At 44.5% G+C, this 27469-nt stretch overlaps 1 protein-coding gene across 4 annotated transcripts in view; it reads left to right on the top strand.

The window, feature by feature from the left end:
* Window positions 1-27469, top strand: part of DOCK1 (dedicator of cytokinesis 1) — a 278248-nt gene that overhangs the window by 135003 nt on the left and 115776 nt on the right. For all 4 annotated transcript variants that reach the window (XM_058810726.1, XM_058810728.1, XM_058810727.1 and 1 more), the window contains exons 28-29: window positions 17696-17797; window positions 22687-22781. In XM_058810726.1, coding sequence (XP_058666709.1) covers window positions 17696-17797; window positions 22687-22781 — 197 coding nt within the window. The remainder of the gene's footprint in view (window positions 1-17695; window positions 17798-22686; window positions 22782-27469) is intronic.

A 27469-nucleotide genomic window follows, 5' to 3' on the forward strand; every position in this document is an offset into this window, starting at 1 on the left:
GCCATCAGCCATGTGAAAAGCCAAAGCACTTCGTGCATCCTCCAAAAATCCTCCGGCTACCCCTCTCCCCTCCCAGGCACCTCTGGAAGGGAAGCAGGCAAAGAAACGCTGGTATCTTTCTAGAAGAAAGTCGCGTATCGGGATATTCTTTCCTTATCTGTCACGAAAGTTACTGGATGCAGGAGCTGTTCGCAGGCAGGCACATACGCTATTGCATAACGCTGGCGCTCAGCTCCAGCCTTTCTCCTCATCCCTACGAAGTTTTCCGCCGGTAGAAGCGGCGGACGGGCGATTTCGGGGGCTCGGGCGAGCGCCTTACCTTATGCTTCCTCACGCAGAAGCGGCGGTCTGGGCGAGCATCTCCCTCCAGCCGCCGGGGCGAGCTGGCCGTCAGAGCCTGGGCGCCGGGGCGCATCTGCCGCGGAGCCGCCGAGCCGCCGGAGGAGCCGCAGCCGCCGCCGCCGCGCTCCCCCGCTGCCCTCATGGGCTGCGGCGGGGGCTCGCTGTCGGGGGGTCCCCTCGGCCGGGTCCCCGCCGAGGGGAACTTGTTGAGCGGGACCGGCGGGCGTCCCCCAGCCGGGCGGGAGCGGGGGGGAGGAGCCGGGGGCTGGGCTGGCGGCGGGGGCGGGCGGGGGAGGTGGGATGGAGCGATGGAGCGGCGGTGCTCGGCGCCGCGCACAAGGAGGGGAGAAGCGCGGAGCTGGCGCTCGCAGGCTGGCTGAGCAGCTTGTTTTATTCTGTCTTTATTGCTCTGGTTTCCCTGCGCGGGGGTTCAGTAATAACAGAGCCGTGCGCACCGTCCCCGCGCAGCCCGGGCTTCCAGTCGCGCTACGGGAGCGATGGAGCAGCCGCAGAGTGGGTGATGCTGATCCATTGGGAATTTCAGCGAAGCGCTGGGTTAAAGCTACACGGCTGCCTTTTATTGGGAGGGAAAGTGTTTAAGGTGCTAAAGGAGTAGCTGCTCCCATTTGCTTTTAAACCTTGTATAAAATGGACGCGAGTTCGGAGTGAAGCAGTTTGGCAGAGGAGATTGATAAACGTGATCATCTGCGTAAAACTTGAATCACATCTTTCCTACTTTTCTCTCATTTTACAGAGGGTTTAGCAATGATGTTTTTCACTTTAAAAAGGCAAAAAGTTGGAAGTTAAATGGGTCGTGTGTATTTTACCTGAGTGCTAGACAGAAAATGCCATGAGAGGCATGAGAATTGGGAGTTGGGAAGCGTTGGGTCTGTGCTTCATTCGGAGGTTCCCAGGAGTTTTGCTGCTCAATACTTTCCAGCAGGAAAGTCTACTAGCCCGGGTGCCAGCAGGTGTGTGCCACGGAGTTCTCTGTCGCAGCACTGCCTTCACCATGAGGGTTATTGATTTAGGGGGTTACTGAAGCGACCCCTGATTTGAACTGGCAGATGAGAGCGGCTGGACCAGCCCAAAGTGTTCCAGCACGACCCCACAGCACAGCAGGCAGGGCCAGGCGAGCTGGGCGCTGGGTGAGTCCGGCCACGCACGGACACGGTGCAGCAGCAGCAGCAGCAGCCCTGGCCCCAGCGCTGGGTGTGTTTGCAGTTTGAGCTGAGCATCCCCGGCCCCAGCGCTGGGTGTGTTTGCAGTTTGAGCTGAGCAGCCCCGGCCCCAGCGCTGGGTGCGTTTGCAGTTTGAGCTGAGCAGCCCCGGCCCCAGCGCTGGGTGTGTTTGCAGTTTGAGCTGAGCATCCCCGGCCCCAGCGCTGGGTGTGTTTGCAGTTTGAGCTGAGCAGCCCCGGCTCCGGCGCTGGGTGTGTTTGCAGTTCGAGCTGAGCAGCCCCGGCTCCGGCGCTGGGTGTGTTTGCAGTTTGAGCTGAGCAGCCCTTGCAGCGCGGCATTGCCCATCGGTGCTGCCAGCCCGGGATGGGGCTGGGAAGGGGCAGGGGACCCGTCGGTCCGGGTGGCGCCCCGTGTGTGACATCGTGGGGAGGGAGCCCCGGCCAGCCCGGCATCGCGGTGAGGCTGTGCAGGAGCGGTCGGAGCAGCGCTCAGGAAGGCAGGCAGTCGGCAGAGGGCAGCTCCGCCGCTGTGCCTGTACCTGTGCAGGTGCTGCCGCTGCCCCTTCTTTCCCTCTGCTCCTTATCCCCGAGCGAGGGTGCCAGGGCTGTGCCCTCCTCAGCACCCACTGCTCTGCCCTGGGTAGGGACTGTCACACAGCTTGGATCACACTCAGCATCTCTCATGGTATCTTATCAGATTTATTTTTTTTTTCCAAAGAACTTCAATATCGACCTGCTTATTGATGCAACAGCAACCACCATGCTGTTTTGTTTTTTTTTTCTTCTTGTTTTTCTTTCCAGCAGTGCTGACTTGGTGTATTCCAGGTCCTCTGTGGATTCCTCTCTACGAAAATAAATGTGGTTTTTGGCTGCAGCCTGGATACAGACGTGGGTAAAATTACATGGTAGGGTGAGCACGTCTGAAATAACACAGGCTACTTCCTCAGAGCCAAGAGATCAGTGCTAGGAGATGCTGCTGCTTTTTCACAAGCTGAAAATGTGAGTTTATCCAGCCCATGATTACTGGAAGGAAATACTATAACTTGATATCCTGAGTGACTTGAAAGGAGAATCTGTCTGACAGAAGCAGCAGTTAAACATCATTCTTGTCTTCTCCATAATGATATTTAGAAGCTGTTGTCTCAAGGCTGATTAGTCTTGCACAGCATTATGCGTATGCCCCACTTATAAACTGTACAGCATCTTGTGCAGGTTTTTAGGGAATTAAAAAGCACTTTCTGATGTGGACCAGATTCATGTGTAACTGCTGACACCATTGGTGTATACAGGGATTTTTTAAATCGGGGTTTGTGAAAAATGAAGTGTTTTGTGATTATCATGCTCCATGTTACTGTAACAGCACATAGAATAAATACACTGGGAAATTGGAAATGCTTCATCACCCATTTGTCAATATTTTAGCCTTTCAAAATGCTGAGCATGACTGTTGCATAATGAAATGTAGTGTTGAAGAGATGCTTGAGAGGGGAGAGAGGGGTTGGGCTTCAACCTGAGAGGGTGCAAAGAGAAAAGAGACAATTAATTGTAGTTGTTTTAGGTTATAAATGTATTTCTCGCTCATGGAGTGTCCTACCCTCCCAGATTGGCTTTTTCTCCACTCAGGGAGGAGTGAGCCCTGCTTGGGGCTGCAGTGACATGTGCAAGTGGAAGTCCTGCCTGGGGATTCTGGGGGCAGTGGCCAAAGCAGGGGTTGGAGAACAGTGAGATGGATTTTTAGTGGCATTCTCTGTGGAGAAATACACTGAGGGGCCCTTTTCCCTCACTGCTAATTGCACCGTAAATTCAGGGACGCACCTGTGTGTGTGTTCAGAAATATTCATCACACACAGCCTGGTGTTACAAACTCAAGGTTTTACCTGACTTTTTTCCTTACATTCAGTTTCTGAGGACACATCTGGGTGACTGTAGGAGGCTCAGCCTGGCCTGTCCTCCCCTCACTCAGGTTTAGCTCAAGGACTGCCCCAGGAAATGCTGTGCCTGGGGGGATTTTTTTGCAGAGCAGCTGCTTTGTGGGATTATGCTCCTCTAGAACACGCAGGTCTGACAGTGGAACACTAAAATGTGATTTTCTGGAACAGTCTGTGAAGTTCTTGTGCAGGAAAGCTTGGATGCAGCTCAGGGAAAAGCACGTGGCAGCCAGAGCTTGAGTTACCTGCCAGGTGTTTGGTGAGCACCAGTGTGGGGAGGGAGGATGATAAACCAGCACCAGGGGGATTGTCAGATCTATGTTAAGTAAATTATATTAGGAGGCATAATTTAATTCCCAGCACTACATGCCTGAGCTGGGTTTGCAGGGATATGAATTCCTTAGGACCAGGCTGATTTATGGCAGAACTTCAGAACTTTCCACCTGTGTTGGAGATGAAAGAAGGGTGAAGTTCACTTGATTTGAAGCAGAGCTGTGGACAAAGTTCTGCTTTTTCTCTCTGTAGTCACTTGGGACCAATGCTGCCACCCAGCCTTTGCTAAAACCAAGAATATTCACATTGCTGAACCTTCATTCCCATTAATTAGGTGATTATTTCCATGCCTTTAGATGATAACTGCCTGGCTTTCTGGGCTAAATTGGTAATTAATTTATTTATTTCCTCCAGCCTGCCATTGGAACAGAAATGGAGGGATGTTAAATATGCTCCTCTGCTCCAGCTGAGGTGAAGCAAACTTGGCTGGAATTTCAAACAGTCCAATCCTGGGAGGGGCTCCTTGCTTTGGGGCAGGATATTTTCTGCTTGGCTGTGATGCAGAGGAAAAGGTCTCTTGGAGTCATGTTTGGCAGAAATTTGGCAGATTTGCTGGGGTGTCTTGCTCCATAACAAGTCTTTTCCATGAGCTTGGAAAATTCATTTGAGCCTCTGCTGATGTCAGTTCTTTATACATAAAGTGCTAATTCCACATCTCTTTACTTAAAGGAACATTCTGAAGATAAAGTGGATTTAAGAATATGTGTCTAATACCCATAATACCTGTGCACAGCTGAAATATTAAACAGCTGATTGAGGGAACTGCTCTTTGTGGGTTTTCTGCTCAGAGAAGAAAAATGCTGAGTAACCTCATTAGCTCTGATGGTTATTTCTGTGCTTCGTTGGGATAAGAATGAGCAGGATTTAGTTCTCTCTCTCAATTTCCCATTGTACAGATCATTGGAAGAAAAAACGTAACAGCAGGTCTCACCAGCTAAAGCTGATTTTGGGTTCCAGTTGAATGCTGTCTCATCAGGAGCCCTAATTGCTGGAGATGTTTATCAAGAAAATCTGCTTTTTCTTGGGATAGGAGTGGGAGTTTTGTCATATTTTCACTGTGTTTATAGTTCAGAAAAGTTTTTTTTTCAGCACACAGATGCTTTTGGGAAGGGAACTGAAGTGGTGATTGGGAAGCCTTGGTGGTTCTTCCAAGGGTGGGGAGTCTGAGCTGCTCTCCCACGGTGTGGCATCACTTCCCTGATAAAGATGTTCTCAGTAGATGCCAAATTCCGGGTCCATTTTCATGCAGCCTGTACAGTTGGGAAATAAATGAGGGTCTGGGAGAGCGTGATGTATGAGCCCCTAAATGGCTGCATTTTGTTCATATTTGAAAGGCAGTTCAGGCTGTCGTCATTACTGATGACTTGTGCTTTTAGAGCCCTTCTTTTTGCATTTCAGAAATCCTTTGTGCCCATCTGAATAATAAATCACCCTGTTTGATTTGCTCACTGAGAGCAAATGGGAAATTACATCCTTGTTAAGATGTCTTGAGGAACTGGAAATGTAGGGGAATGTTTTTAAAGGAACATTCTGCCAACTTTGTTAATATTTTGCTTTTTCTCATTTATTTTATGACCTTCCCAACTTCCAGGGTTTTCTCTCTGACTGCTTTATGGCAAAGGGAAAAAATCCTGTCCTGCTTAAAAATAAAAAGCAACAAATCTGATCGTACTTTTGATTGCCTTTAGACAAATGGTTTCAGATTTAAGCACCTAATGAAATGTGGGATGAGCATGAATTCCAGCTTCAAATTCAAGTTATGGGCAGAAAAAAGGCAAATCCAACAAATAATGGGGATACTTGCATCTGATTCCTATTTGCACCTTGGTGGAATAATATATTATTTATACAACATTGATTTCATTAGATGGAGGATTTAATGCAACTTTTCTGTCAAATGGAGAACATTCGATGTTATAAAGTAATGTAAACTCCCCAAGCCTCAGGAAGGTTTTCTCATTTGAAATATTGAACTATTTAAAGTTTGAACATAGCATAAAAATCCAGACTTTTATGTGCTTTTGCATGTTGCCTTCAATTTAGAAGCCCGGGGAGCAACCTGCTCCCAATGCATAACAGAAAAAAACAAATGAAATGAAATTAAATGTGTTCAACAAATGAAAAATGAAAATCCTACAAAATTATGGAAGAGGGAAATAATGAGCAGTGCAAATAGAATTAAACTCACCATTTCTATTGGTGCTCTAAACCAAAATTAAGTATTTTGGCCATAATGTTCAGAAATGAACTCTTTAGTGTAGTTTCTAAAATCCCCAAGCAGGTGCCAAAATAAAATTGCTCTTAATAACTTTGATACATGACAGGGAAATATGATGGCAGTGAATAAAAAAGGGATATAAAGAGGCAGTTTGCAGCATCATGGGCACCAAAAATTTAGCCATATGCTCACAATTAAGAGCTTCTCCTCCCTTACTTATTTTTTTTCTAAATGAAATGACCTAGAAACTTGCCTTGTGCAAACAAGAATATGCTAAATTCCTCATTGACTGTGCAAAGACCTAATTATTTTATATATTAAAATGTCTGTGACTGAGTTTTACCTTAAGAAAGGAACAGAAGTTATTTTGAAAAGTCTGGAAATCCTAAAAGCCCAAGATATTTCAAAAAGTCCTGTGCTGAAAAATATGGAGAGCCTGATAATGACATTAAATGAGTTTACAATTGACAGCAGAGGCCACATGAAGTCCTTCTTAATCCTTGGTCTGTGGCTCTTCAAAACACAGTGCAGGAAAAACGGCTCTGGCCTTTATGGCTTGGGGACACTGAATTAAAAACCATTCAAAGCAGCACCACATTTTGATTTTCTTCAATTTTTAAACAAGTTCAGGACTTTAAATATTAATACTTAGCAGTGGTTGAGGAGCATAATTAGCAGCTGCTTTATATCCAAGGGATGTCCATCAGTATTACAGAAAAGCCCAACTGGAAGGGCTGTGGGGAGGAAAAGGATGAAATCTCTGAAAAACCAGAAATAAAGTTATAATTTGATAATAATGTGGCACTTCCCCAATTTACTTTTAGGAATTCAAAGCAGTGCCCTAACAAATGGAGTGTACCCACGTCCTTCCCTTCTCAGCAGCCCTGTGCCCAGGCCTGGGTGGGGGTGTTGGTTGGATGGGAGGTGGAGGCTGCTCCTTGTCCCCAAACTCTCCTTCTCCTGCCTTTGTGCATTCCCTTTGTGGAGCTGCCTTTGCTGCCTGTCCCCATGGCACAGCTCCCATCATCCCTGGGAGGGAAAGAGAAATGCCAGCAGTAAAAGTCCTGTATCTTATTTGTTTGAAATTCAACTCCTGTTGGCTTCAGCTGCTGCTCCTGGTTCTAACACAGTGAAACTTGTGAGCAGCAGCTGTTTCTCCTTTCATCCCCACTGCTGTGGGTTTGGAAACCTCAGGAAAACGTGAATCCATCCACATGGGAGAATCTGGGACTGTGTGACCCCTTCTCAGGAGGGAACTTCTCCATCCCTTGTCAGAGTGCTTTAGGTTGAAGGGACATCAAGGCTCATCCCCTTCCACCCCTGCCAGGGACAGGGACCCTTCCATTATCCCAGGCTGCTCCAGCCTGGCCTTGGGCACTGCCAGGGATCCAGGGGCAGCCACAGCTGCTCTGGGCACCTGTGCCAGGGCCTCCTACCCTCACAGGCAGGAATTCCTTCCCAAAATCCCATTAACTCTGCCCTCTGCCAGTGGGAAGATAAAAGTCTCTCTCCATCCTTCTTCCAAGCCCTATTTAAATATTGAAGGCCACAAGAAATTCTCCTTGGAGCTTTCTCTTCCCCAGGCTGTCACTTCGGTGGCCCTTCTCATTCCTCCTGCCATCTATGATGTCCCCCTCAAGCTCTGGAGGCTCCATTTATTTAAGGAATTGTTTTACTTCTCTGTGGGCTGGTGGAAATCAAAGCTTTCATTGAAGCCTGGTTGGAAACATCACCGGGGCTTTACTTGAGATGGAGTGGTGAGCTAATGAGCTTTGTTTGGAAGCATAATTCTGTTATTTCACATCAATTACCAGGCGACAGAGATCTGCAGCAATTGATTATCTAATGAGGGACTTGTTGTCTTGTGGGAGAGCTCCTGGGGACTGAAGGTGGTGACAAAAGGACAGGTGGTGGCACAATGGAAGCTGACACAATGTCACAGGTGTCTGTGGTGGCTGGGACGAGGGACACCGAGTCTTGGGGGGAAGAAAGGACAAACCCCTGCTCTTCTCACTGTAGAATCCCATCATGGTTTGGCTTGGAGGAACCTTAAGGAGCATCAGGTCCCACCCCTTCCATGGGCAGGGCCACTTTCCATGATCCCAGGTGGCTCCAAAGCTCATCCAACCTGGCCTTGATATTCCATAGGAGCTCATTTAACAGGCAATTCATGATGTGGGGTTTTTCATAAAATTTTAGTTAACCAGACTTGAACTTTAAATGATATTTTTTTTTTTCTTTGGCCTTTTATTTTTAAATATTTTTTTTCTTAAATTTCAGGTGTTAGCAAAAGTTACAAGGTTAAGATTCCTGCCTAGAAAAAAAACCCAGTAACTGGAAAAAGCAGAATGTTTTCCATTTATTAAGGAAAGAAAGAGTTTTAATAATTCACAGGGATGCAATGAATATTTGCCTTTTATATATTCATATTTATCACTTGGCTTGAATTGTAAACATATTAATTCCTGCCTAGCAGTTAATGACTTTGGGTAATGTTTGTGCTCTCTTTATGCAGAAATTGTCCATATACCTCACAGTTACTTATAGGGACAACCTAATCAGAGCTGTTTCCTTGGCTCTGAAAATCATTTTGTCTTGCTCTAAGTAGCTTTTCTGAGGTATTTTTAAAGCATTTTAAAATAATGCTTAAATTTACCTCCTCAACAGATGATGAATGTTTTTCAGCCATAGCAAGAGAAGTTACAAATCTCATTTTTGCCAAATGTCAAGAGTGGGATGAGTGTTGTAGGCTCTGCCATAACTCAGGGTTGGTTGATTTTCTGCTGGGGTTTCAAATGTTATGCCCTCAAAAAATTTAGTTGGGGTGGTTTTAAATGCAGGGAAATTACAAAAGTAAGAAAAAAAATCTCATGTTTTGAGATTGAAAGATGAGAAAGAATAATTGGGATGTTTCAGTATTTTTCTTTTCCCATTTTTTTGTATTTTTAGTATATCTAAGTAGTACTGTAACATTCAGAAATACAGAAATATTTGAATTCTATGATATTAACTGGGTGGGGCTGGGAGGGGCCTTAAAGAAAATTTAGTTCCAATCTCTATAATTCCATTGAGGTTTTGCAGTAGCCTGTGCACTGATTTTAGGTTTTTAATTGTTTTCTTAATATTTATTTTATATTCTGAATCAGTCTTAAAGCTGATTTGCCTTTGCTGGTTTGATTTGCCTTCCCCTTGGGGCAGATTCCTGGATCTCCAGGGCTGGGATGGGAAATCCTGGGTGAGTCTGGGCATGAAGCTGAATATCAGAGCCTGGAAAAGAGATTCTGCTTGGTCCTGTGGTTACTGCCCAGGTGGGAGGAAAAATATGGAAAAAAAAAGGATGTGAATCATGGGATATCCATGCATTTTCTTGGAATGGTGTAGGAACTGAGCTGAGCTCTGGATCAAACCAGCCCCTTCCCAGGAACATTCTCTGTCCTGCCCCTGCAGCCCAGGAGCTGATTTTCACTTTGGCATGTTTTAAACCACTGATTTTAATCTTGGTTTGGTTTTAATTGCTTTTTCCAAGGAGAGATTAGTTCTTATTTAAGTGTGGATGTGTAATTAAAAAACATCTCTCAACTTAAGTTGCTTTTGTTGCCCACACGCCGGGGCTGTAGCTGGGGAAAGCAGTTCCAGAGCTGAAGATCCATCTCTAATCCTGTTGTTAATGTGGGAGTGTTGTTGTTAGAATGTGATAAACGACTCCTTATTTGGGAGGGATTTACTTCTTTCCCTTCTGATTTCTGCCAGAACAAAGTTGGGGAGGAAAATAAAATTCAATTATAGGTCAGAATTTATTTTGGTGGTGGAAAACCAACACTTCAAAATGTTTTGTTTTTGCTGGAATACATGGAGTGTGCTGGCTGTCATGAGGAAAATTGTCAAAACATGTTTTGCACCTTTGGTTTAGTGAGAAAATAAATAAGTCATTCTCCTAAAATATTCTAGGTGGGTTTTGGTTGACTTGCAAGTACAGAGAAACCTGAATTAGCTTCATCTGGAAGCAGCAGAGCTTCCTGAGCAAATATTCCATTCTTTCCTTCAGGAGGAGATCCCTGGAAGTGTCCAAGGCCAGGTTGGACAGGGCTTGGAGGGAGCTGGGACAGTGGGAAGCGTCCCTGGCCATGGCAGGGGTGGGATGGGATGAGCCTTAAGGTCCCCTTGATGCCTTGTGAGGGCTGACCAGAGCAGAGGCTGGGCAGAGCTCCAGAGTAAAGCAGGGATTGATTCACAGCATCTCCTCCATGGATCCACCTTGGGCAGCACCAGAGCCCAGCCAGGGCTGCACCCAAGATGAACCAAAATGGCCCCAAAATGCACGGCCGGGCACGGGCTCTGTCCCTGGGATCAGCTCTGCTCCATTTGCACCTTGCAGTTCATTGTCCCATTCCAGCTTTAGCCCCTGCAGTCCCACCCTGCTTGTTTTTCTCTCTGCAGCCCACGGGGTTTGTGCTCCTGGGATGAGATTTGGGTCATTTGTCCTTGGTGCCCAGCTGGAGCAGGAATTGTTTTGTGTCCCTGCTCTGTGCACAGAGCTCAGCATCCCTGATGTGAGCCCAGCCCCACACACTAAAGCAGCACAGAATATGAAAAATAGAAAAGCCAAACCTGAGGCATCACTTCCAGCCCAAACCAGTCTGGGATTCTGTGATCTTGGCTTTTCCATGGAATGGGGAAGGGAATGAGATATGTTTAACATGTTCAGCTTGTTTCTTAACTTCCAAATTCAAAATCAATATAAAAGCAAAATTCTTGTGTGTGACAGGAATTTCCTGGGTCCCCACTGTTCATTTACCTCAGGCAGTTTGTCCTTTACCTCGCTGCTGGTCTCCTTTTGTCCTGTTGGGGCTGGATTTCTGCTGAGTTCAGGCAGGATCAGGATAAAGAGCCTTTATCAGCAGCATCCTGTTGGAGCTTATTCTGCTGAACGTTTTGGTCATCGTCCCAAATGATAATAAAAGAAGGGGTTTAATTAATTCACTTTTCCACAATAGAAAAGTTCATCTTTTGCTTAGATTGCAGCTTAGAGATTGATTTCATGTTCTTTTCATGAGGCACCTTTGAAGCTCTTCTGGAGACTGCACATTGTTTAGCACTGAGTTGTCTGAGAGAATCCCCCAAAGTCTTCTGAGTTGCTGTGAGTTTAATAAGAAACAAAATTCAAATTTAATAATGTTAGGGAAGAATTGGGTCATTCTTGGATTCTCAGCCCACATATTCTTGTGTTCAGGTTCTGCAGATGAGGGCTTTACTGCTCCCTTTAATTAAATGTAAGGTATTAAACAGGTCTGTGTTCCTTGAGAGGGTGTAAAATGCAGATATGGCTGCTTCTCCCAACACCTGCAGACAGCTCCTGGAAAATATAGAAACCTGAGCTTATGAATCTCTGTTGGACAAGGGAAATGCTGTGGAAGTTTTCCTCTGCTCCTTGCAAACCTTGCACACATTCTATAAAATTGATCAATCTGCAGAAGTTACAGGTGAAGTAAAATTGTGCTAAGAGACAATTTGTGCCTGTGAGATGAGGTAAAAACTGCTCTGCTCTGCTCTGCTCTGGAGCCAGGCTGGGAGATTTGGGATTGGTCAATTGGGAGAGGAGAAGGCTCCAGGGAGAGCTCAGAGCCCTTCTAGTGGCTAAAAGGGCTCCAGGAGAGCTGCAGAGGGACTGGGGACAAGGGATGGAGGGACAGGAGACAGGGAATGGCTCCCAGTGCCAGAGGGCAGGGCTGGATGGGAGATTGGGAATTGGGAATTCCTGGCTGGGATGGAGTTCCCAGAGCAGCTGTGGCTGCCCTGGATCCCTGGCACTGTCCCAGGCCAGGCTGGACATGGGGCACCTGGGACAGTGAAGGTGTCCCTGCCATGGCAGGGATGGAATGAGTGATTTAGGAGCCAAATTCCAAGGGAAGAACCAGGTAAGGTGAGGACATTCCTGTAGGCAGAGAAGAACAATTTCACTCCTGTGAAATCCCCTCTTTGCTGCTATTGGGTATTAATCTGTTCAGCTCCTCTTATCTGTCAATATTGGAACAGAAATTCTCACTTGAAATGTGACCTGTCTGGAAATTGTATTTCTCTTATTTACCGTTATTGATACATGCATTTGTGTAAATAGCATTAATTTGCTGCTCTAATATAAAATATAACAGAAAACTCAGCTGAAGTCAGAGAAGTCAGAACAAAGGACCAGCTTCTTATGAGTCTTTCTGGATTTCATCACTTTCCTGCTCTTTTGGGAGGAGGGAATGAGAACATTGCCTGTGCTGGGGATTTCATTTTGATATCATGCAAATGTGGAGAGAGCCCTCCCCTTTATTTTCCCCACTGATGAGAGCCTGGCAGTAGTTCCTGTCTGCAAGGACTGGGTCACCTTCAGAGAGCTGAGAACAGCAGCACATCAGAGCCTGCATCCCATAAACCTTCCCATGTCCTCTGTGTTCTGTCCCAAAACTGGGGAGGGAACAGCCCCCAGGGTATGGTGTGGGGGTTGATGTGCTGAGTGAACCAAAGGTAGGAATTAATTACAAAATGCAAAAGCCTCCCCAAAGAGACCTCCTCCTGCAAGGAGCTTTTTAATCCAGGGATCTGCGAACTGCGTGGTTTCATCAATTAAATTTGGATTGCACACGTTTCTTATCTCTCATGCTCGCTGAGCCCCTCCATAAAGCAGCTGCTAAATAATTTACATTAAAACAGGAGGATGAGAAGCACCAAAAGTGGGATCATTTGTCTTCAAAATGGCTGTTGCTTTTAGGAGTGTATTCATCTGGCAGCATCACCTGTCTGGTGTGAAGATTATCATTTAAAAGATCATTTCTCTTCCTCTTGTTCCCATAATTTGTCATAGTGGTCCCTCAGTACTGCAGAGACAATATCCCAAATACCTGTGGGCTATCCCAATTACTGGGACTGCCACTTGTCACCAGTATCATTTTCTCTTTAGGTTTATCTTGTCCTTTAATTCTTTTCCTGGTCTGTATCAAAGTTTTTTACAACGCTTCCAACATTAATTGTATTTGATAAATAAAATAGGGGTTCTCATTGTCATAGCTTTGGTTTTATTGTTCCTCCTCAGTGACTTTTTGAAGGAAATATCTACAGGGGCATGGAGTGACAGGAAAACAGGGAATGGCTTTAAAATGAAGGAGGGGAGATTTAGATTGGATATTAGGGAGAAATTCTTCCCTGTCAGGGTGGTGAGGCACTGGCACCAGGGTTATATTTCCATATTCAGTGCTGCATTTTTGCAAAATTACTTTAAAACATTTTTATGGGTTTTCCTTTTTATTTTTTACTGTTTGAGTACTGGCCATTCCCATAAATTCAGTTGTTTTCTGTATTTTATGACTGCATTTATAATTTTATTATCAGCATTAATAGATGTGTAAACCAAGATACCTGAATCAGATTTATTGAGGGCAGTTCTGTAGATTTTCAGTGAAATAATGTTTAGTGTAGCAGAGGGAGGAAAAAAAACCATGAGGAAAGGCAAATGCATTTAGAAAACCAGAAATAAATGTACTGACCTTGAGAACTCCTGAGCACTGTGGGTTCCATTGAAGGGCACTGTTCAATACTGACACTGCATGGAGCTTTTAAAAGAGAAACATTTTTTTTGGTTAAAATGGACTTTTTTTTTTTTTTTTTTGCAAAAGAGCCTTAGAAAGATGATAAATGGTGTTGCTAAAACATCTCATTAACTTTTTTCGCCTGCTTTTTACAGAAGTTGATGCAAAGCACTTTTGAATCAGGGAATTTTTTTTGTCTATTCCCACTGTGTTACCATCAACTTCCTAACAAATAAACCTTGTGCAAAGGGAATTTCAGTGGAGCTGCTGTGATCTTGGAATCACAGAATTGTGGAATGGTTTGGAAAAACCTCAAAGCCCATTGCATGGCATCCCATCCCATCCAAACCCATGGCATCCCATGGCATCCCATGGTATCCCATCCCATCCAAACCCATGGCATCCCATCCCATCCTCATCCCATCCCATCCCATCCAAACCCATGGCATCCCATCCCATCCCATCCCATCCCATCCCATCCCAGGGACACCTCCCACTGTCCCAGGTGCTCCCAGCCCCAGTGTCCAGCCTGGCCTTGGGCCCTGCCAGGGATCCAGGGCTTCTTTGGGAATTCCATCCCAGCCCCTCCTCACCCTGCCAGGAACAATTCCCAATTCCCAATCTCCCATCCATCCCTGCCCTCTGGCAGTGGGAGCCATTCCCTGTGTCCATATTCCCTCTCCCTTTCTTGTCAGCTCCTTCAGATGCCAGGGCCACAATCAGGGCTGGATTTTGGCTGTGATCTCTGTGAAACCCCTTTGATTTCCTTCCCAAATTGCTTTCCCTGCATCCACTCCTGCAGGGACTCAGTGCTGGAAAAGTTTTCCTTTTAAAACAAGTTTTCTGTTCACCAAGACAGAATTGTCAGAGATCAAATGAGGATCTGTAAAGTATTTCATGGTGTAAAACAAGGTTTGAAGACTAAATAAACTCATTTTCACCTCTAAACTCCCATGTCAGAGCTCTGCATTCTGCATGGACTTCCCTGGCTTGACCTAAAATTGGTTTTGCTGCTTGGGGAGGCTCTGAACTCCTTAAGTCACGTCAGGTAAAGGAGGTTTCACATCTTTTCCAGGAGCTCTGGAAGCAAAGTTTGTCACTGAAAATACCTTACTGCATCTTGATTGGCAAAAAGATGCTTCAAATGAATGTTTGTGGCAGCAGGAGACTGCCCAGATATTTATCACTGCCACTGTTGCAGGTGTGAGCTTCTGTTCCTGCAAGGAGAAAGGCTCACATGTTTTATTCTCTTGTTCAAGAGGCAAGGTTTGTCCTGAGGAAATTGAATATTCTGTGTATTCAGTAAAAAATGGGATAAATGGCAACATTTTGCACTTGGTTTTATCCTGCTGCTGTAGCCACGAAATAGTTTTGTCTCTGAAGGTGCTGCTGAATTTACTGTGGGATTTTCTATTATGAAAAAAGAAATGTTGGTTTTAGTAGTGTGAGAAATACATGAAGAGAACTGTTATACATAGAGAGAAATTTCTGTGCCTTGGGGGGGATTCTGCTTTGTTTTGAGTCTTCCTCCTGCCCTTCCTGGTGTGATGCTCCTGGGAAAAGCTTCAGGAATCAGGGGACAGTTCCTGCTGCCTGTGGTGACACAAATCCCGCTCCAGTCCAGGAGCCAGTGGCCTCTGGCACATGTGGGCACATCTGGGCACACCTGGGCTCATTCCAACCCCTCTGCACCCCCAGGCCCTTTCCCACCAGGCACTTCCCAGCCCCACTGGCCCAGAGGGACCCTCAGTGTCCCTGGTTTGGGGAGAAACAATCCAGGAGAGGCAGGAATTGCAGCAACCTGCTGGCAAAATGCTTCTCTAGTGGATATTCTTTAATGATCTTCCTGTCTGTGTGACCAGCTCATTTCTGAGCTTTGCAGTAGGGAAGGACTTGCAGGGTAAGGCCTGCCACTCTTTCAGTGAATAAATAGCTGAGAAGTGCCCAGCACAATGGAAACCCCTTGCAGGACTGCTTGGGTAAACACAGCTTTGCAATTATTCCTATGGCTAAATTGAAATTGATTTTTTAGAGAATTAGGTACCTTTTTTCTATATATTGCTTCCAGTGCTGGACTGTAGATGATGACAATGATCTCCAAATACAACTAAAGATTAAAAATCAACTTAAGATTAAAATCTAATCATGTTGTTACCTATTGCTAACTAGTTAGAGCATATTAAAAACACCTAGAGTACAAATATTACCTCTAAATAATTACAAACCTTTATTAGCACTGTAATTAAGAGTGCGCTGGCTGCAAGTGATACCTCACAAAGGAAATGATGACTGGTAGTTGTACTTTCCTCCTAATATTAAATAGATTTTCCTTCCAGCAGAACCTTGAGCAGTGGTTTGCAGGTGGGGATGTGCAGATCAGCATTGGAGCAGGGATGTGTGTGTGTGATGGAATGTTGGATTCAAGGAACAATTCTGTATCAAAGGAAGGGTTTTTATCACCAAGATAAACACCAAGATGAGCATGAATCATTATTTTGATGCAGGGAAACAGGAAGAAGTGTTGATAACTGCTTAAAGACCAGCACCCAGTCTGCTCAGCACCACTTTGGGGGCTCAGCCTGAGCTGAAATGACAAAATTTAACAAGTTTCTGTCATTTTAACTAAAACTTACAGCCCTACAGAATTTCCTCCTGTTCGTGTTCCATTTCTATTGGCTTGTTGTATTTATTTTTAGCTCCAGCAGCCATTCCAGGTTTTTACCCAGCTCTCCTATTGGCTCCTATCAAACCCAGTGTTTGCTGTGCCAGGAGCTCGTTAGGCACTGATTTGACAATTAATGTTTGGATTTTGAGATGGTCCTGTCTTATTTCCATTTCATAGTAGGAAATGTTGTCTTTGTAGAGCCCCAGATTCTGTTCTTGTTAGAAAGTTCTTTTGATATCCCAGAACAGCAGCTCAGGTGGACTTTGCTTCCATATTCATGGAGTTTGCAGGTGCCACAGAGCTCCCATCATCTTGGCATCCTCTGGAAAATCCAATATTCCACATGGACAAAATCAGTCCTGTATGAGTTTAGATCTCAGCTCCATTGCAGGAGAAAAGCAAATTCCAGGAGTGCTGATCAGGTGGAATTTAAGGTTAACCTGTAAATTCTGTAAATAAGAGGGCTCAGAGCACATGCAGGTGACCCAGTGTCATTTCAGGTTTAATCTCAGTTACTTGGACTGATGTGGAAATAAAGATTTTAAATTGAAATTAATGCTGAACTTAAAGGTAACAATAAAGGCTCTGTGCCTTTATGAAGAGAAAATTCCTGAGTGTTCTTCTGGGCTGTGGCATGGAATAACCTGGAAAACAGCACAGAGATGGGGATTTGCAATTCTATCAAACCACAGAAAGAATCACTTATTTTCTAAGTAGTTCTGAAGGGGTTTTTACTAATTTTTAATGTTTTTCCTCCTGCATTAAAGACCAGGAAAGATGTGGACATCATTAACAGGCTCTTAGCAGATAGGCAGAGAGGGAGGATGGACAAGAAGCTCCATTTTACCACATCTAGGAACCTTGGGAATGGGTTGGATTGTTTCTACTACAACACTTTCACCCACGAGAAGGAAAAACTAAACATTATTTTAGTCATTTTTCACCCTTTCTGTGTTTTTAGAGAGATCTGGATGGTTCTGCTCTTCTGGTTTGATGGAATTCACTGGATTTTGGTGGTGTTTTTTTAAGCATCACCGTATCTGAAAATACCACGCAGCGAAATGAAAACTTGGGGTTGGTTTAGCTCAATGCTCAATATGATAATTCTGAAAAGATTTCTTCCTTGAGCAGAATATTGACTTTCCAAATGCAAATGCTGATATTGTGTGATATTTTTAGGAGTGCTGTTTATTACCTTGCAGACACTTTAATGTCTGAGCAATTTTTAGAAGAAGAATATGTCGCAAAAACTTCGGTGATAAACCCATGAAATTGGAAACTTTTTGAGAAGGGTTTTTTTTTTGTTTCCTTGACAGAATTTTGCATATCCATTAATGAATTTTAATGATAGAATTATCTCCACTGCATTCTGTGGTTCTCTCTAGCAATATTATGTTTTGCTGGCCAGTATTGTGTTGCATTATCCTAAATAATGGATTGCTTTCCTTTGCTTTTTGCCAGGGGAGTTTTGTGGCCTGCATGACAGCCATCCTGAGGCAAATGGAGGATTACCACTATGCCCATTTAATCAAGACTTTTGGCAAGATGAGGTCGGATGTTGTGGTGAGTTTCATTTGTTTTATCTCTTCATAAGATGGCTCAGCTTGTGTTTGGGTTTTTTTCCTGTTACTGGTCATTAAATGCACTTGTGAGATGTGAACAAAATGTGTTTGGCATTATAAATTTAATAGAAAATAATTTTTTAGGCATTGTGACATGCACAGGAGTACAGCTGGAGCTGTTCAGTGCTTTAAAACATGAGGCAGTGGATTGGAGGCAATTAAAAGAAAACAGTAAAAATAGTAGTGATGAGACATTACTTAAATCTGGTAAGGAAAGAAGAAAAAGAATATAAAAAAGGCTTTCTTAGGAAAGGAACTTTCAGTGTTAAATCTTCCAGATGTCCTGATTTTGTTTCTTGAAGTAGCTTTTACTTAGAGATCTGCTCACTTTCCCTTTTCCCTTTTATGCAAAACACTTTAACCTTAAAGATGCCCTTAGTTGTTAAATAAGCAATAATAATTGAAATTTGTCTTCTCAGAGTCATTGGGTAGCCTGGCTAAGGCAACAACCCAAGTTAATTAAAGCATAATAGAAGGGAGTTTATAGCTGAGGAGATAAGTCTGTAACAACCTGGCAGTGGCACTGCCATATGGCCAGGCAGGGCTGGGAGGGGACACAACCCCCTGGCTGAGCTCCAGCAGTGACCACACATCATCCCCTCTGCCACCCAGCTGGGCTTGGGCCCTTCCTCAGCTTCTCCTCTTCCTCCAGCCCCACCAGAACAATGCCAGGACCTTTCCTTTGTGTCATTTTCACGTTTGGACTTCCCGGTTTGTCCTGAATTTGTGTTTTTCTCCTTTTGCCTGTGTTGGGCAAGGTTTGAGCTCTTTGCTCAGCAGAGAGCAGAACATTCCCAAACTAAGTGCAGATAAAGGGCTGATAAGAGTGTGGATACAGCAGAGGGAAGAGAAACGCAAGTCTGGATCTTTCTTTTGTGTGATTTTAATGTTTGGACTTCCCAGTTTATCTTGAATTTATGTTCTTTCTGCCTGTGTTGGGCAAGGTTTCAGCTCTTTGCCCTGTTCCATTTCTCAGCCACTTTTTGCACCTGCTCTGGCATCTCTAAAGCTCAGAGCTGATTTTAAATAATATTCATTAAGATGTGGAGGTTTATTGGCAGAGCATTGTTGACCCTGTGAGTAAAGGAAACTACAGGGAGTAAACTAAATTTTCTTTCTGTTTGTTTTTCTATGATTTTTTCACTTCTTTAACCCAGCAATTTTTGGTGCCACTCTCATTTGACTCAGCCAGTAGAACTGAAATCCAGGAATCTTTGCTTTTAAACCCAGAGCTGGAGGGGACAACTGCACCTCCTATTGCAGAGGATTCCATTTAATCACAAATCAGTGATTTAGAACTGAGACTAAATTCAGCCAGGCAGAAATGAAAAGCTTCTTCTTAAAAAAAAAAAGGCAAGAAAAAGGGAAAACTTAAGCTGTGGTTTCTTTTTCACCACTGGAGATCCTTAAATCTTCCTTCAGCCTCTGCTCTTGCTCAAGCAGGAGTTGGAAGCTCAGGGCTGGAAGTGCTGGAGGAAACTTTATGGTCTGTGTTATGTAGGTGGCAGGTTTAGATTATTATAATGGTCATATTTGGCCTCAAAAGTCTTCAAAAAGATGAGGTGGAGTGCAATAAAACCAGTCTTTTACCTCTCTGCAGAATAGAGAGTTTAGATTTATTAAGGAATGTCTGTTCAAAGAGGAATTTCTTGCTTTAAGATCCCATCCAGCCCAGACTCTGCTGTGATTCTGTAAAATCAAAATCTGTGATTCTGCTGTCATCCTGAGATGAAATGTTGTCTGAGATCAGGGAGGTTATTTCTGGGACTGATTTTTTTCCCTCTTTTTACTGGGTAAAAAATATTTTTATTTGAGACACATTTGGTTTAGTTGACAAAAAGTGCCTGTTAATGTTCTGCCATGTGGAGAATCTCAGCTGAGCCCAGGCTGTTTCCTTTCCATCAGTGGATGGGAATTTTTTAGGGGTCTTACCTGCTGTGAATTCTATTTCCTATTAAATAGGATTTGTATTTGTAGTTGAAGAGAGAGCAGGAGTTGTAACCCTTCCTCCTTTAGTACAGGTTTTTATGTTCAGAAATATTTGTCCTGCTTCCAGTTATTCTGAAAATAAGTAGATTTTTCTTGTCCTGCTGGCTTCCCTCTCTTCCCAGCCCCTCAAAAACCCTGAGTTTTCCTCATAAAATGAGGTTAATTCATCCAAATCATTTTCTTTTCTATGAGAACCATAAAATGGAAAAAAGAGCAATATTATGAGTGCATAAACCCCAGGTGAGCATCAGGAGCCTTTTATTTGATCAATAATTAGCTCGGTTGTTACAGAGCATTATTTAAAGTACCTGGGTGAGTGTGGGGTTATTAAAATGTAAATATCAGGGGGTGGAGATGCAGAGCTGAATCAGCAAAGTAGGTCAGAACCCCCAGGCTCAGGAAGGAACCAAACCATCATCAATGGAATTCTGTCACCCAAACACAGAAAAAACGAGCAGGAAATGTGCAAATTGAGCTCTTAACTGAAGGCAGATCTTCCTGAGCTGGAGGAGAGGCTGTGGGGTGGAGGAGTGGTGGCAGTGGTGACACCTGAACCAGGAGCAGCTCCAGACTTGCTGTCCATCCATGCCAAAGCAGCAGGATCTGTTCACTGGGCATGGTGGTGCTCAATCAGAGGTTGGATTTGGTGGTCATGGGGGGCTTTTCCCAATTCAGAATTCTGGGATTCTGTGATTGTTGCTGATGTTGTAAAATGGCAGAGGAGCTCTTTCACCAGGAATGTTCTGCACATGGTGGAACCCAGTTCCCTGGATGTTCCCAGAACATCTGGGGTTGGAAGGGACCTCTGGGAATCACCAGTGCAGCCCCTGCCAGGGCAGGGTCCAGGTGGGTCTGGGATAATTGCAGAGAGGGGAAATTCCACCTTGCTTTGTGAGATAACAAACACGGAGAGACAATATTTACCATGGCCTGGAGGGACAGCACACAGGGAATGGCTCCCACTGCCAGAGGGCAGGGATGGATGGGAGACTGGGAATTGGGAATTTCTGGCTGTGAGGGTGGGCAGGCCCTGGCACAGGGTGCCCAGAGCAGCTGTCAGCTGGTCAGAATCAGCTGGGGTAACTGGGTTGGTTTAAGTCACACAAACCCATCTGAGCTCATTTTCCCTGAATCCAGGGGGGATGTTTGCACAATGTGCTTTTGCAGCAATATTTGGGAAGTGAGAGCCTCCAGCAGAAAGATGGGGATCGGGAAGGAGCAGCCTGGACAGGAGCAGCTCCAGGGAGAGCTCAGAGCCCTGCCAGGGCCTGAAGGGGCTCCAGGAGAGCTGCAGAGGGACTGGGGACAGGGATGGAGGGACAGCACACAGGGAATGGCTCCCAGTGCCAGGGGACAGGGCTGGATGGGAGATTGGGAATTGGGAATTGTTCCCTTTTTTGGGCTGGGCTGGAATTCCCAGAGCAGCTGTGGCTGCCCTGGACCCCTGGCAGTGCCCAAGGCCAGGCTGGACACTGGGAGCACCCTGGGACAGTGGGAGGTGTGGAATGGGATGGGATTTAAGGTCCTTCCCACCCAAACCAGTCAGGGATTCTGGGGTTCTTGATCCCCAAGCCATGTCCTCAGAGTCTCTGCAGCTCCCTGCATCCACTGATGGGGAATTTCTGAGCCAGGAAAACATTTGAACAGAACAGTGGATTAAAGGATAAATCTGCTGAAGATCCTGGCTCTCAGAGCTGAACAAAGACTGATGAGAGCAGGGACTTCAGATTGGTTTCTCACTGAAAAGGTTACACAGAAACCAGTCTTAGTTAAAAGTCCAGTTGATGGAACATATTGGGGATTTTTTTTTTTGTAGGCATTTGACATTTTAAAGATAGACCAGATAAATACCATTGCTGAGAAACTGTATCAAAGGGAAGATATTCTAACCTTGGAATGAAAGTTCATTTTTATCTCTGTGTGAAGTGGATCAAGGACTTTCTGCATGAAGTTCTCTTTTCCCCTTTATCTTTCTCGCAGCATTTGATATTACTGAAATTGTTAGATAGCAATTACAGATTCCCAAATTGTAGGAGATGATTTACATTGTAAAGTACACAAAGTTTCTGCTCCGAAGAACTGTGTGTTTGTAGCTGTGTGGAAATAAATTGGTTTATGCTGTTAAATTAACTTGTTCTTGGGCAGCTTTTCACTTACAGAAGCAATTCCTGCTGCTCCCTTTAGGGAGGGTCCCTCCCAATTTTGGGATGTCCAAGCCATGTCTGTCCTCTGCCCCAGGTGAGGGGTGATGATTTGAGCTGGGAGATGTTTTTATTTTAATTCATAAATAATCTCAGTTTCTGGAGAATATCCATGAAGGGAGGGATTATTCATCACCTGACTTCTGGGAGCATTCTTAGTGCAATCCTAAGAGTTAAATAAATATTTAGCTTTGATTTCTTTTCCTCTTTCCATGAACCAGTGTGCTTTTATCAACTTCCCAAGAGTATGTTGTGACAGATGTATCACAATACACTGAAGAACTGGGTGGTTTTGTCCATAGTATGGAAAAAAATGATGGTTTTTCCAGTAAAAACTCCTTTTGCATAATTGGTGAGCCAGTGCTTGACCTTGATGAATCCCATTATTGATCCTCTTGATGAATCCCTTTGCTTAAGGGTGGGATTACTGTTTTTATAATTTCTGAAATGAAATTACTGTAGGATTTATGGGCATCATGTATAAATGAGCTTGAGTAGGATTTAGGTGTGTTTTTAATGAAAAATGTCTTTTCGATGAAGCAGAGCACAAAGACCCCTTTGGAGTGCAATCATCAATAACTGCCACCACCCCTTGGAGTTCCTCGGTCCCATTTTCTCCAAATATTATCTCTTCTTTTAGGATTTCCTGATGGAGACATTCATCATGTTCAAGAACCTGATTGGGAAGAACGTCTACCCCTTCGACTGGGTGATCATGAACATGATGCAGAACAAGTGAGTACAGAGGGACGAGTTCCAGAGCTCTCCTGAGTCCAGAGGGAGAGGCTGCATATCCTGAGAGCAGAGGGAGAGGCTCCAGAGCTGAGGACAGAGGGAGAAGCTCCAGAGCTCTCCACAACTCCGGGGTTGCCTGGAAACAGCAGCTGCAGCCGGCCTGCCCTGCCTTCTCCTCCTCCTCTGATGCAAAGAATTATTGAAATATTGCCTCTGGAAGAGCATTGTAGTGGCCTGGTTTAGGGATCTTGGAAGCTGCCTAAAATTTAGGGTGGTGTCAGTTTGAGAACCTGGACTTTGGAGCTGACTGCAGGTGCAGTGAAATTCTATCCAAATCTTAAAGTAATTCAGTTTATTCTTTGGAAGGTGAATTACATATTTTTCTATCCATATCTTATTCTTTGGAGGGTGAATTGCATGTTTTGCATATGACCTCACATTAGGTGGTGTTGTATGGAGTTGTATGTCCAGGAATGTTTTCTCTGGTTCAAGAAGAATTAAGGAAGTTTTTAAATCCAAATTCCATCACCCCAGTAATGTAGAGAGAGGCTGAAAGTGTTCCTAATGCTCATTTTTTCCCCAATAATTGCAGTTCTGTCATTATTTAGCATTTCTTTGTGCAGTGTTTTATGCTGGTGACATTTTATTAAATGTGTCAAATGCTTTTATGTGTACTGAGATGAAAGTATAAGGGAAAAACATTATATTTACCAGTTGCCTGGAGAAATCTCTTCTGCATTTACTGGAAGCTACCATGGCTGTAAAGTTGTCAGTGTTTCCTTATATAAAATCCTGAACCACAGCTCCTGCTCTCCTTATAAAAATGCACCATAACTTTAATCTTGGCTTCTGAAGTCTCCTTAACTCCCTAATAAAATCTGTTCTGAATAAGTAGGAGTCAGGAGATTGAGCCATCTTTGGGTTCTTCCTGCTGGTTTGGAATGCTTGGGAAGCACCTGGTGTTTGAAATAAGGAGCCCTTTGAGAGCTCATGAGGAACATCTGAAGCCCTTTGGATTTATTTCTTTTTTTATTCATTTTGAAAGTGGTTTTGCTTCAGCAACTCTGAGTGCCTTCAGAGCTGTGTTGGAGGTGTTGGGAAACCCTCCCAGCATGTGTTACCTGTGAACAGGAGAACTCTGGGGTTCCTGAAGTTTGGGAGAGATTGAAACAGGATTGGGAAGGTTTGTGGTTGGACATTCTTAATGCTTTAAGTGGCTTTGCTAAATGGAGACAGGGCAGTTACAGTGTGGTCAGATTGCAGGGAGTGTTCCTTGTGCCAGCCCAGCACAGGAGGGACAGTGAGCTCACGGACAGGATCCATGGGGCTGCTCCATGGGCTGGAGCCCCTCTGGAGCCAGGCTGGGACACCTGGGGGGGCTCACCTGGGCAGGAGCAGCTCCAGGGAGAGCTCAGAGCCCTGGCAGGGCCTGAAGGGGCTCCAGGAGAGCTGCAGAGGGACTGGGGACAGGGATGGAGGGACACTGTGGGAATCAGAAAAACAGAAACTCCCAAACAGACACTGGAGGGTTTGATCTGCAGCCTTGGATTGATGTAAAAATACAATACACAGATATTAAGCAGAAAAACCATAAACTCCTATTTCTATAGTTGTAAGTAAGAATCTGCCTGAAGTGAGTGAGAAACTGCACTGCTGAGATGGTGAAGGTTTATAATGCAGGGGTGGGGCTGTATGGAACGAGCTGAGAGTTCAGAAGTTAGAACAGAAGCAGATGTGTGCCTGTGAGACAGAAGCCCATTGGACAAAAGCATCCTCAGTGCAGCAGAAGTGAGTAAAGGTGATGGGTCAGAAAAGCAAAATAAACCCTGTGGCAGCTGTCCATGGGGTTAGAAAGTTCTAGATTGCCTTGCAACAAAGAACTTGTGACTGCTCTGAGCTATGGCCGAATGCTTGCTCCTCTGAAATCTCAGGGACTCTGAGACTGATGTTTGTCTGAGCAGTAAATCGTTCTTAGCCTGAAAATTGTCCCATCCCTTCATTTCTAGTGGTGACAATGACAGGACAGGACACAGGGAATGGCTTCCACTGCCGCAGGGCAGGGATGGATGGGATACTGGTGAGAAAAATCTTCCCTGTGAGGGTGGGCAGCCCTGGCACAGGTGCCCAGAGCAGCTGTGGCTGCCCCTGGATCCCTGGCAGTGCCCAAGGCCAGGCTGGACACTGGGGCTGGGAGCACCTGGGACAGTGGGAGGTGTCCCTGCCATGGCAGGGGTGGGATTTAAGGTCATTCCCACCCAAACCAGTCTGGAATTGTGTTCTCTTCACATTATTGCCAGGTGACCTCTCAGTGTTCACTGGGGTAGGGATTTCACCTTGGGTTTTATTTGGCACCGTGAAATTCTGGCCAAGCAAAGGAAAGAGCAAAGGTACAAAAAGAACCTTTCCCTGCTTCTGATTTTTTCCTTAAAGCAGCACAAAGGAATTCTTTCCACAGGCAGTTCCTCGTGGAAAATTTGGAGGAATTCAAAGCATGATGGTTCACAGTTAGGACAGACACTTGGAATTTTTATCCTTAAAAATAGTCTTGTCTTTTCCATGCTGAGCATGAAGTCCTGAGGAAGCAGAAATGGGATGTGTTGATCTTTGAATCATCCTGCCTCCCCTCAGTGTCTGCAGAATATCTGAGTAGTATTTAAAGTTAAAACAAAAACATTTCCCAGCCTTTTTGGTGTTAAAGAGGATCTTCAGATGTCCTAAGGGGGGTTGTTCATCCCTAATTCCCTCCTTCTTCCATTCCCATTGCACCAGCTCCTTTGGAAATTCTTCTCAGTTGATTTCTGTGCTTTTCATTTTTCCTGTTGGAGTTAACGTGGTTTCCTAGCCCAGAAAGCTGCATTGTAAAATACCTTGTTTTGTCCATCTGCTCCATTTATTTCCACCCTTATAAAGTTTTATTGAAGAAAACCAGATGAAATTTAAGAAGAAATTTTGTCTTTTAAAGCTGTGGCATCCCCTCCATAGAAATAACTCTGAATGTGCAATTTTGTGTCGTTTCTGAAAGCACCTCCTTGGGCAGTTTCTGTGCCATGAACCAAATCAAGGGAACTCAATTTTAAATGTATCCATAATTTCATTTGTTTCCTGCATGGAATGTATCTGGTAGTGTGAAACAATGGGAAAAGAATTAAAAATAGCTGGAAAATGGAGCTCTAATTCCTATTTAGACCAGTCCTTTAGGAGGTTTCTCCTAAAGCTCCTCTCCATGCAGTGCTTTGCTTCCAGATTAAAATACTCTGGATTAAGCAGTGGCTTCAAATATTCTAGATGAGATAAAGTTATAGCCATGGGGGAAGAGGGGAAATGGAGAAAAGCTTGTGAATGACTGGATTACAGGAAATATTTGCAAATATAAGTTTAGTTCAAATTTAGTATTCTATTTTTTGACCTTCACCAGTGGGATAAATATATAGAAATATATATATTTTTTATATATATTATATATATAAAAATCTGTGCGCTCATAACAGTGACAGAAATTATTCTGAAAACTTTGCCTGCCTGGTTTTGGTCCAGTGCATAAAAACATCAGGGTTCTCTCTTTTCTACCTCCCAGTAGTGCTGTGCCAGGCTCAGGATGAGATCCCAAGCTCAGGATGACATCCCAAGCTCAGGATGACATCCCAAGTTCAGGATCACATCCCGAGCTCAGGATGACATCCCAAGTTCAGGATGAGATCCCAAGTTCAGGATGACATCCCAAGCTCAGGATGACATCCCAAGTTCAGGATGACATCCCAAGCTCAGGATGACATCCCAAGCTCAGGATGACATCCCAAGTTCAGGATGAGATCCCAAGCTCAGGATGACATCCCAAGCTCAGGATGACATCCCAAGTTCAGGATCACATCCCAAGTTCAGGATGACATCCCAAGTTCAGGATGAGATCCCAAGTTCAGGATGACATCCCAAGTTCAGGATGAGATCCCAAGCTCAGGATGACATCCCAAGCTCAGGATGACATCCCAAGTTCAGGATCACATCCCGAGCTCAGGATCACATCCCAAGTTCAGGATGAGATCCCAAGTTCAGGATCACATCCCAAGCTCAGGATCACATCCCAAGTTCAGGATGACATCCCATGCCTCAGTTCCAACACCTCAAGGAGCCAAACTGTGTTCCCACCTTTCATGCCAAAACGAACACAAGAAATCTTCATATCTAACAAGAGAATTCTTCATTTTTTGTAAAATACTTTATTTGCTGACTTGTCTAATGTAGTAAAATTCTCATTTTAACAAAGCAGTTTTTTGATTCCGAGTCCAAGGTGTTGGTGTTACCAGTTTGGTGGAATTGCCACTAAATTGTTCAAGGTGTTCAAGGTGTTCATTGTGTTCAAGGTGACATTGGTTTGCAGGTGGCTCATCAGCATTTTGGGGGTAAAAGAAAAGAATATTCAAACTGATGCAGTGGCTTTTCCTTTCACTTCCAAATTTTGGTCCAGATCTTCCCCTGGTTTACTGTAAACAACAATATCCAAGGAATGGAGATGGAAAAAAACACTGAGGGATGGGAGAGGTGGATAAGGGACCATTAATGCACTTGTAAGGAGGAGCTGGAAGTGTCTTAAAATTCCTTTTAGGATACTTTTCCACCTTAAAAATCCAACTGTTGTAGGGTTTGTCTGTGCCCACATTTTCAGGAAATTCAAGCCACAATATCTGTATTTA

The sequence above is a fragment of the Ammospiza caudacuta genome, chromosome 9 (assembly GCF_027887145.1).
Source record: "Ammospiza caudacuta isolate bAmmCau1 chromosome 9, bAmmCau1.pri, whole genome shotgun sequence".
Classification (NCBI taxonomy): domain Eukaryota; kingdom Metazoa; phylum Chordata; class Aves; order Passeriformes; family Passerellidae; genus Ammospiza; species Ammospiza caudacuta.